The 12,066-nt window shown below is 35.8% G+C and overlaps 1 protein-coding gene across 1 annotated transcript; it reads left to right on the forward strand.

Moving 5' to 3' along the window:
* Positions 1–2,449: 2,449 nt before the first annotated feature.
* Positions 2,450–11,644, forward strand: LOC133851091 (phospholipase D delta). Its single transcript, XM_062287394.1, has 10 exons — positions 2,450–3,771; positions 4,588–4,704; positions 5,832–6,026; positions 7,864–8,169; positions 8,313–8,381; positions 8,554–8,701; positions 9,223–9,371; positions 9,743–9,895; positions 10,239–10,439; positions 10,996–11,644. Exons 1-10 carry the CDS (start codon positions 2,815–2,817, stop codon positions 11,290–11,292), a joined length of 2,592 nt encoding a protein of 863 aa, XP_062143378.1. The 5' UTR covers positions 2,450–2,814; the 3' UTR covers positions 11,293–11,644.
* The last annotated feature ends 422 nt before the right edge of the window (positions 11,645–12,066 follow it).

A 12,066-nucleotide genomic window follows, 5' to 3' on the forward strand; every position in this document is an offset into this window, starting at 1 on the left:
TACGGCATATACATTCTTTGATGATTAGCTTATTGTTATTACATAATAATTCTTAAAAGATAAATATTTGATTTTTTTTTTTTTTTCTCTTGGATATTTTTTTGTTCATTTCCATATAAAAAATGTGTAAATTCATCACATGGGTCTTACAGATTCAATAATATTATTTGCAAAAAAGATGTGTAAGAGAATAACACAAAACACAACTCTTTCTAAAAATATAGAGATTGCAATAATATGCAATTAATTAATATGATTATCGGAGAATGTTAAGAAAATATTTGCCATTATTTTTGTTTTATATTCTCAAAACAAATACATTAACAAATGGTGATACCATTTACTAAAGGCCGCTCCGACCTAGCAAAGCCTATTTACCTGTAGGCTAAGCTGTGCCTATCAATTGATGGGTTAGCCCCCTCTTAGGGGAATCACATTTGAATGGTCCTTAGCCCGATGGACACATTGTAATGGGACCATCGATAAACTGGCCATAATAACAAACAATAACGACCTAGGTCGTTATAATGACAGTACTAGGGGAGCACTTGTTGACTACTACCCATGTCACGATGACCTTGTCTGTCACATTCGGCATGGCAGTCCATATTAGCACAATGTTGAGTGCCCAAGGGTAAGCAGTTCATACTGAAAATATCGAAAACCCATGTGGGGCAATTGGTATTGACAGGGTGTTAGATACCTAGGAATAAGCGGTCTGTATTAACAATATGCTCCCCTAATCGAATGGTACCACGTGGCTTGAGTTATTAAACCAATCAAATGGTGTCACGAGACTAGATTTTCGCATTTCTTCCCTATAAATAAGAGTCTATTGTAGCAAGTAAAAACTTAAGCCTTTACTATTTTTCTAATTATTTATTTATCTAATAATTATTTATTAATTTAAGCATCAAAGTGTTATTTGATGGCACCTCCCACGAGTCAAAACATGGAATATCTTTCAAATCATAAAACATTTTTTACAAATTTATATTTTTTACTTGCTGTAAAAGCCTTATCAAACACATATATACCAAATTTTATAAATGTCAACCTCAACCAAAAAAAAAAAAAAAAAAAAAAAGAGTTTCAAGAGAAAAAACCACTTTTAAAAACTATCATCAAAACACGTCGGGCATTGTATTGTCCAATCCGTCCCTTTTCATTCTCTTTTTCTTTTTTTTTTTTGGTTGTAAATCGCACAAAAAGGAAAGCAACAAAAAAAGAAGAAGAAAAAGTAACCCCGTTAGGCCCGCTGATCCGTTACACATGACAGTTTTAGGCTAAAAGTTAGCCCATTTGCCTTTGCGGGTTGAGATTTACACCATCCATGCGATCGCCTGTTCTTGCCGACAGTGCCCAATCGCACTTTACCGAATCCAAAACGTGGTGGTCCCGGTCGCCAGTCAGACGTTCGGGCTATCGTGATTCCCACGCTGTTTGCAAGTTGCAACGGACAGGTGATAATAATTATGATCACAGTTTTTTTTTTTTTTTTTAAAAAAAAAGAAATTAAATTACTTTTTACTATTATCTTAAAAGTGAATTTGACTTGTAAACGAAAAGTACGATTGTAAACTAAATTATAAAAAATAAATTATTTTGAAATTACATTTTTAAAATTTTGGGATTCGCAAGTAAACGAGAGTTTTTTTGAAAACGTAGATTTTTAAAGGTTAGCCTGCGATTTTATCAAATACTTAATTGCATTTTTAAAAACCATTTTTCTAAATTATACATTTTAAAATCGAACTTTTTTAAATTGCAAACATAAAAGAATTTTTAAATGCATTACACAATAACTTTCCTTATCTTTTCTTTATACTATTTAAATAATTTTTCCTCCCCCTCTTGTATGAACGTGTCAAAAAAAAAAAAATTAAATGCCACAAGAAAGAGAGGAAAAAAAATTATTTAAATTTTGTAAGAATTATATTAAAATAAGGTTAAGAGAATTATTTTTGCTTTTATAGATTTAGTGTATAACTTTTGATTCCATTGTTATTTCCTTATAGTTTAGAGAACAATAATAAATTTTGATTCAAATGATTTTTTAGAAATTTTTTCTACATCTATTAAGAAAATAAAATTTAAAAAACTTCTGCTAGTGATTTAATTTGTAAATTGTTGCATCTGTCTTCGGCTTTATTTAAAAAGGAATGTTTTTTTTTAAAATTTTTTATTTAAAAACGTAATTTTTTTTTTATATATATTTTCAGATCATTATTTTAAATTTTTTTTTTTTTTGAAAGGTTTAAAACACACACTTAAACACAGTACTTTCAATAATTTTATTTAAAAACACGTTTTTAATTTGCAAACTCAGACAAACTCTTCCTAACTAGGATCTGCCGCGGAAACTGCTGTTGGAACCGTTTATCTTTAAGCTCACCAACCTTGTTACTGTAACTGGTACAAGTTCATTTTACCTTTCGTTTTTTTTTCGTTGTCTTAATTGCCCCCCCCCAAAAAAACCGAACAACTCTCTGTTGCTCTAACGCTGTCTTTAGCCCATCATTTCCTTCCTAATCCGATTCCACTTACTGGCTCAAACTTTGTTCTATATCATATGATTATCATCTTCATCTTCGAAGCCTTTGAAAAGAAATGATTCTTTCAAACAACAATAAAATAAGACCCCAAATCCCCAACGCGCCACGAGGCCCAAAATCTCTGCAACAAGCAAAGAAGCACCGAAACCCTTTGTCACCATTCACGTATTCCATCCTTTCCCTTCTCTCCGATTCTCTCCTGTTCTATAAGTTGCAGTTGGTACAGTGAACCGCCGTCGTTCCCACTTCAGCTTCAAAAATGGCCGAGTCCGGGTCGAACCCGCAGGTCACGTATCTCCACGGTGACCTGGACCTGAAGATTATCGAGGCCCGCCACTTGCCCAACATGGACGTCGTGGCACAGCACCTCCGCCACTGCTTCACTGCCTGTGGCACTATCAAAATCCCAAACTCCAAATACGAATCCGACGGTGGTGGTCGCGACGACGACAGAAGCAAAGACGGCGAGGTCCACCAACACCGCAAAATCGTCACCAGCGATCCGTACGTCAAAGTTTCGGTCCCCCAGGCCACGCTGGCGCGCACACGTGTGATCAAGAACTCTCAGATCCCTAAGTGGAACGAGCAGTTCTATATTCCACTAGCACATCCCGTAATTTTTTTGGAATTCGAGGTCAAAGATGATGACATTTTCGGCGCAGAGTCCATCGGCACCGTCAAATTCCAGGCGGAGGAGATCGCCTCCGGCAAGCTCATCGCCGGTTGGTTTGATATCATCGGATCCACCGGAAAGCCGCCGAAGCTGGGCGCGGCGCTACGGCTCAAGATGCAGTTCACGCCGTTCGAGAAAAACCCAGTTTACCGGCACGGCATAGCGGGCGATCCAGAGCATCGGGGCGTGAGGCACACGTACTTCCCGTTGAGGAGAGGTTGCTCGGTGATACCGTACCAGGACGCGCACGTGCTGGACGGGATGCTGCCTAAGATCGAACTGGACGGAGGGAATGTTTACCGGCAGGAGAAGTGCTGGGAGGACATTTGCCATGCGATCGTTGAGGCTCACCATTTGGTGTACATTGTGGGCTGGTCGATTTACCACAAGGTGAGGCTGGTTCGGGAGCACACGCGCCGGTTGCCCCGTGGTGGGGATTTGACACTCGGTGAGTTGCTCAAGTACAAGTCCGAAGAGGGCGTGCGGGTTTTGTTGCTTATTTGGGACGATAAGACCTCCCACGACAAGTTCTTGCTCAAATCGGTGAGTCTTATGATCTGCATTGCGTAGTTTGAATTTGTTAAAAATAATTGTTAATATTTTAAGCATTCAGTGATTGAATTATTGAAGACAAGATAATTTAATCGGTATTCACAATTTTAAATATAGTATAATATAATTCAAAAAAATCCAACACCCAAACGAGCCCTATAATTGTTCAAATTTTAAGTAAAACAAAAACGTACATTTTTAATTGAACATGTCAGAAACATTTAAAAAAGAAATGCATGTGAATTATATACATTTTGTACGCATGTCAGTTTAATAGACTAAATTAGACTAAATTGAAGGAAATTTCTCAAACTGAATTTGAATTTGTCTTCATAGAATACTAAGCAGTTTTGTAGTTAAAAACATAGATTTTGTAGTCTCAGCCTACAATTTTTAAGAATTTTACTATGTATTACGATTTTAAAGTACAAGCACAATGGGGGTGCAATCCAAATACACCTGGAATATATAAGAGAGACACCCAATTAGGAATCGTATGTTAAAATGGTTCAGACTTTGTCATTTTTAACATTTATCATTTGTGAGTTACTCTTCATTTTTCCTTAATTCATTGTATCTGCGAGTTGTTTGCTATCAAAAGGAATTTATGAATTGTCCAATTCAAGATAATGGTTTTTCTGTATTACAAGATGCAGCACAAATTATATTGGTGCTGGGGAAGGTGGGGTTGGGGAGAATGTTGCCATGAATGTTTTGCATTGGGTAATCCAGGCATTTGTTTTGTGGAAACTATTAGCCGGGTATGTGTAATTTTCAGTTGTAATCTGGAAGTGGCATTGGTTGCAGAAGGGAATGATGCAGACGCATGATGAAGAGACCAAGGAGTTTTTCAAGCATTCATCTGTCACTTGTGTTCTGGCACCTCGCTACGGAAGCAGTAAGATGGGCTATTTCAAGCAGCAGGTGAACTTTATTTCATTGTCTGGTAAAGTTTTCCTGCTATAGGTCGGGCAATTGTCCTTTTTTTTTCTTTTTTTTTTTTTGGGGGGGGGGGCGGGGGGGAATTTTCATCAATTTTGAATTTAGTGCTTGAGTTTTCAATTTTAAAAATAAGGTCCTTAAGTTTTACTCAAGTTTTAAATTGGTCCCTCTATCACTTTGTTGTCAAAATTAACGATTTTTAATTTGTCACGTGTATCTCATTTGACATGCCAGGGTTTATCTCAGAGTTAAAGTTAATAGTTTTTCTTCTAACGCTACAAATCTAGAAGATTAAGTTGACAAAGAATATGGTTTTTGTTTTTGGACTTGGTGTTGGGGTCTTTTGTTTTGATTTTGTTGTTTTTTTTTATAGATAATTTTGGCGCTTAAAGATATGACATTGATATTAGGTGTTGATATGAATGCTAGCGTGTCAATTGAGACACACATGACATATAAAAAACCATTGATTTTGGCGTAAAAGTGATAGAATGGCCTATTTAAAATCTGGATAAAACCTAATGACTATACTCTTGAAATTAAAAACTCAATGACTAAATTCAAATCAAATAAAAACCTAGGGGCTAAATATGACTTTTCCCTTTTTCTTTTCTTTAATTGTTTTACAATGATGTTCCTCCATTTTGAACATGAGTAATGCTATACAACTAAGATGACGTGGCAGTGAAAATTAGCTATTGTTTTTTTTTTTGAAAGTGTTGATTTTCACTACTACATTATTAAGTTGTATGACAGTTGTATAAGAGTCTACTAAATAGCATTACTCTTTAAACATATTCAATTAATTTTACTTCTACTGGTTTAATCATATATTTACTTTTATTGGGTTTGAAATCCTAGTTTTATCTAATAGCGTGGAATATATTAAAAGTATCTTTTCATGAACCTTTTGTATACATCCCATGTACCCAAGGCATTTCCTCTTTTCTAAAAAAGTTATTATTTATTTATTTATTTTTTTTTTCTGAAAAAGAAAAAAAGTTTAGTTTTAGGATTAGTTTTATTGTTTATTTGATTTTAATAATACCATTTGCTTTCTTTTGAGCTGGACAATTTGTTGGAGTTGCTTATGTAATGGTTCTATACAGGTTGTTGGAGGCCTTTTTACACACCATCAAAAGTGTGTCCTTGTGGACACTCAAGCAGGTGGTAATGATAGAAAGATAACTGCATTTTTAGGAGGGCTTGATCTTTGTGATGGTCGCTATGATACACCTGAGCATCGACTATTTCGTGATCTTGGCACTGTATTTTGTGATGATTATCACAATCCCACATTTCCTGTAAGTTGTTAGCTAAATGGTTTCGCATGAGCATATTGTAGCCATTACTATATTTCCATCTTGACATCATTCAAATGTTTTCAAGGTTTTCTAGTATCTATTACCTTAGTTATTAAGTTACATGGGCTTGTGTACCTTTTAATAATTGTAAGAGAAAATTTCACTTATAACCCCTGATCTTTCATCACTTTTGTAATTAAGTATTCAAACTTTAAAAAATGTTAATTTAGGGTATCCATTTTTCAATTTTTTTATTTTTTATTTTTTAATTTCAACCATCTCTTAGAATTTTCCGTTAAATCATGTCAAAATTTCCAAAATATCCTTCTTTTTTTAGGAATAAAAAAAGAATTTTTTTTTTGCAAGCATGTAAGTGTTGGTCAAAATTTAATGGAATTTGCAAAAATATTTATGCCTGAATCTATGAAAATTTTTATATATTTTTTTTAGAAAAAAAACATGGGTATTTTGAGAATTTTGATAGGATTTAACGAAAATAAATCTAACGGAAGGTTCAAATTAAAAAAAAAAATTGAAAGTTGGATACTCTAAATTGACACTTTTTAAAGTTTGAATACTTAATTGCAAAAATAATGAAAGATCAGGGGTTATAAGTGAAGTTTTCTCTAATTGTAATGGCTGATATAGTTCATTGATCCTTACTCTTCCACAAAAGACACCTTAAGGGAAGATGTTTGCTCAAGGCTTATAAAGCCCACAACTCAAGCATACCTTGACAATGTGAGATTCTTAATACGCCTCCTCACGTGTGGCACTATTGTCCAAACAAGTGTACAACAGGAGGGAAGACCCAACATTGTCCAAGGCCCTAAAGCTCTGATACCATGATAAAGTCCATTGAGCATTACTCTTTCACAAAAAGCACCTTAAGGGAAAAGGTTTGCTCAAGGCTTATAAAACCCACAACCCAAGCATACCTTGAAAATGTATGACTCTTAACAATGGCTTTAGAGCAAAATATGACATCTATATTTCATAGTAAGAATTCTTGAATACAGCGTTCAAAACCCACCCCACCCCCCATCCCCCTCCCTTTCCAGTTTCCCCTTCCTCTCTCTCTCTACCATAATGCTTTGCCTTGTACTAATTCTAGGTAGGAATGATGTTGCTAAAGGTTCTCCATGTGGTCCTACGACCATAAGGCCTTTGAAACCCCTGGCATGTAATATGATGCAACTTTAGCATTTTCTTTAGAATGTGGGGAATCTGGCTAGGTGGTTTTCTGTGCGATTATGAAGGTGTCACTGTTCTTTTGTTCTCCCATTCTCATTTCTACAGGGATGCTACAAAAGCAAAGTTGCTATTCATGAGATTTTCTCTTATGCATAAAGAAAATATTGATTAGCAGCATCTACCAATTTTCTCTAGTACTTGATTCTTAAGTGCCATTAAGTTTGAGTTGTATTCATGTGACTTGTCAACAATATATGTTGTAGGCCTCATTCTGGAGATACTATTTTCAGTTGAATACATTTTATGCAGATTCATTCAGGCCCTGTTATAGACCTCTTGCTGGTCTTTCTCTAGAATCAATTGTCAACTTTGTTTGCACCTCTTGGGCTAAGTCACATATTTACATGCTAGTATGTCACTGCGAATTTTGTTTCTTATCATAGTTTTAACATAAGTCTGGCGTAATAAGCTATGCACTTTATCAAGTGTGAAATCAAATCTTCCTTGATTACATTGATTTCGTCGGCTGCATTCCTGCTTAATTTTCTGTTCTATATTTTTTGCTCAACTGTTGATAATGCTGTAGCAGTTGTTTCTTTTTGACTGTCCCTGTTTTCTCCCCATGTTTTTATGTATGAATTAGGCTGGAACTAAAGCTCCAAGGCAACCATGGCATGACTTGCACTGCAGAGTTGATGGGCCTGCTGCATATGATGTTCTTATAAACTTTGAGCAGCGCTGGAGGAAAGCAACAAAATGGAAAGAATTTGGACTATTTATCAAAAAGGTTTCCCGTTGGCACGATGATGCCTTAATAAAAATAGAACGTATCTCTTGGATACGAAGTCCTTCCCTATCTAGGTCAAAGGATGGTATCACATCTGTTCCGGAAGATGATCCCAACTTATGGATTTCCAGTGAAAGTGATCCTGAACTTTGGCATGTTCAGGTTTGATTTTGCAACTCTCTTCTTGAGTAAAAGCTCCCCTTTTTTTTGGCTTTTCTTTTTTTCTTTTTGTGTGGGGGGAATGAAAATTTCCTCGTTCCGTTTAATTCTTCTATTCAATCTGTGTGTTTATTCTGCTTTTGCAGATTTTGAGGTCCATTGACTCAGGGTCACTGAAAGGATTTCCCAAAACTGTTCAAGCTGCTACCGCCATGGTTTATATATGATCTACTTTTTTCTTTCTTCACACACACACACACATACATATATTTCTACCTTGTTCTCTTTATCATTGTCTCTTTGTTGTGACCAAGATCTGACTTCTATATATCTGTTGTACATCATATAATAATTACCTAATTTCAAATTGACGTTGTTCTACTGCAGAACCTTATTTGTGCGAAAAATCTGGTAATAGATAAAAGCATTCAAATGGCATACATCCAGGCGATCAGATCTGCTCAACATTTCATATATATTGAAAATCAGTATTTTCTTGGATCATCGTATGCGTGGCCATCATATAAAGATGCAGGTCAAGATCATGATCTTCCCTGCAGTGTTTTATTTGTTGGTCTCTACAACATTGTTTCCATTCCTTGGACCGAAATTCTCTTTTTACTGAAGAACCTGTGCTATGGAGTTTTTATGTGAAGCATTATTCTTAAGATCTCTAAGTCTGAGCAGTTCATATGTGAGAAGTAGCCTCTACGTTTTTGTGTTCAATCTGTTTTCTTGGTGGATCAGATTACACATATAATTTATCGATCTTAAATAATTTCATCTACTAGTTCATCCACACGAAATTGCTGCAAATATTGTCTACATTTGAAACTTATTAATCGCTGCTACATTTCTACTCAATTTAGCCACCATGAGGACAGTCTTGATAGTTCTATCTTCATTCTCCCTTAGTATTACTTTCTGACTTTTACATTCTATGAATTGTAATTTCTTCATGTCTTAGGGTAAGAAGCATGTGCTAAATACCAAATACAATCCTTGTTTGTTGACTCGAAAATTTTCTCAAGTTATTGGATTGCATGGTATGAGCAGGAGCTGATAATCTAATCCCAATGGAGTTGGCGTTAAAGATTGCTAGTAAAATTAGAGCAAAGGAGAGATTTGCAGTGTATATTGTCATGCCAATGTGGCCTGAGGGTGATCCAAATTCTGCAGCTATGCAAGAAATTCTCTTTTGGCAGGTAATATGGTTATCTAATGTCTAAACTATGTAAGCTGATGTTGCTTCATGTTTTGGTACTGACAAGATAGCTAAAGATGGCTGTTACTTTCTTACAATGAAAATCGAGAAGAAACAATGAAGTTGTATTTTTCTTTTGGCAACCAAAAGGTTGTTCTTGGCAATTATTGGTTTGGATTCACGGATAACAAATCCAGAAGTTATCATATTCACTTGGATGGAGTGCATTTTATTCATTAGAGTGAGTTCTTGGCTTTAGGTTGTGATATTAGGATGTTCTGGAACCTAAGTCCAAAAAGTGTATAATGTGGATAATAACAACAGCAACAACATATTATTTATACCTAGCTTCTGCACATTTCCTCTTCACAGAGCCAAACGATGCAAATGATGTATGATGTAGTTGCAAAGGAACTGAAAGCGATGCAGCTTGTGGACTTCCATCCTCAAGATTACCTCAATTTCTATTGTCTTGGTAACCGGGAAGATTTTCCTGAGGAAAGCTTGAGTGATAATGCTGATAAGGTAATTGTTCTAATGAAAATCTCTTTTGTGCTGTTCTAAACTATCATGACATAGAGTAAATAGTTGGTCCTTAACCTCTACTGCCAAGAAATTCTTTTAAATAGTTGGTCCTTAACCTCTGCTGCCAAGAAATTCAGTATTTTTGCTTCTTAAATGTGGTGTACGTAACGTTTTTTCAAGGCTTTCCATCTTTATCAATCAACACCCATGTAAGATAAATTTTAGTACTTTCAGCTATGAGATATTAATCCAACATCAAAAAACCATGCTGTATATGTGGCATTTTATATATTTCAAGAAATTAATTCTTTCGGAGTTGGTCATAATCAAAATTTTCTTTCAGGTCTCGAGTGCGCAAAAGTTTAAGCGGTTTATGATCTATGTACATGCCAAGGGAATGATAGTAGATGATGAGTATGTAATTGTGGGATCTGCCAATATTAACCAGAGATCCATGGCTGGTACAAAGGACACGGAGATAGCTATGGGTGCCTATCAGCCACATCACACTTGGGCTGCAAGGAAGAAACAACCACGCGGTCAGGTGTGTATGGTCTTTCTTGTTTTTCCAAACTTCACATTAGATGCTTACCCCCCCTCCCAAAAAGAAAAAGAAAAAGAAAAGATTCTCTATTTTTTATTTTTCTTTCTTTCTTTGGGTGTTCAGCAGCTAAATCATTTAGGCTGGTGATGTGACAAAAATACCAAAAACAACGACACCGTGAAATCATGTAGTTTGCATTAGATGCCCATCAGACCCCAACCAAAAAAAAATAGAGATACTCGCTTTTTCTTCTCTTTGTTCTTTTCTTTGGTTGGGTAGTGGAGGTGGAGAGAGAGAACATGGTGTTTTGAGCATCTCAAAGATTAGATCCGTGTCAAGGGTATGACCTCCCACTTCATTAGCACTTGCCTTGTCTTTGGTGATCGGATCTAATGCAGTAAACATTATACTTGTTGCTTTGTAAATAACACGTTCAACAAGAATTGACTTTCATTGTAAAACACTCTAGAGAAAAGTTGCATGTGCCCCTTGTGAATGAAAACATAAAATAATTCTCGCTTAAATCCCTTTGGATGATGTGGTCGGCAACGTGCAGGTCTACGGATACAGAATGTCACTGTGGGCTGAGCATCTTGGGAAGGTGGATACACTTTCCACTGAGCCACAGAGTTTGGAATGTGTAAAGAAAGTGAATGAGATTGCCGTAGATAACTGGAAGAGATATACAGCTGAGAATTTCACACTATTGCAGGGCCACCTTCTCAAGTATCCTATTCAGGTAGAAGCTGATGGGAAGGTCGGCCCCCTGCCCGGACATGAGAATTTCCCAGATGTAGGTGGAAAAGTACTTGGATCTCATTCCACCGCCCTTCCTGATACTCTAACTACATAATCTTCTCCCATTGTTGTGTTCATACATGCTTGGTAAGGAAGAATGGCAGTGACATGTTCCCAGGCCTTTTAGGTTGTTCAACGTTCTCACCCCTCTCTCTGCCCCTTTCACTGTATGTTTGTAATGTTATACAAATGCATGAACATTGTGAGAATGTTGAATTGTTGTCAATATGTATTCATGTACAAATGTATGATTTCTGTGTTCTCGCTTGGATAGGTTCTCTTGCTGTTATGATAATGGCGGCTTTTCTTTTATTCTTTCCAAAAACTTGTTATCCCATTTGCTCTGTACTTGTGTATTGGCATAGTTTTCAAATTATATATGAATGACAAACAAGACTTTAGAGCTCTTTACTTCTTATGGTCTCAGCTCAAATTGAGAAAAGAAAAGCCACCTATTTTGGTTCCCTTGTCTTAAAAATATAAGATCTGGGGTCAAGTACATTTATTCTATTCTAACTACCTTCCTTTTCTTAATGTCCCCCCCTCTCCCCAATCTACCATTTGGGGTTGCAATGTACCTTTCTCCTATCCAAAATGCAAAAATACCATCCATAAGATAATTTTTTTATTTTATTTTATTTTTTATTTTTTTATAGAATGCATTTTTGTCGCTTTATGTCGCAGAAAGAGACATTGTAACTCTAATAATAGAAAGAGACTGGAGGGGACATTGCAAAAATTAAAATAGAAAAAATTACATATATCCTCCTTAAACTACCATCCAATTATCAATGTGTTCCTCAAACTATCAATTGTGTCAATATATTTC

The sequence above is a fragment of the Alnus glutinosa genome, chromosome 12 (genome assembly GCF_958979055.1).
Source record: "Alnus glutinosa chromosome 12, dhAlnGlut1.1, whole genome shotgun sequence".
NCBI lineage: Eukaryota > Viridiplantae > Streptophyta > Magnoliopsida > Fagales > Betulaceae > Alnus > Alnus glutinosa.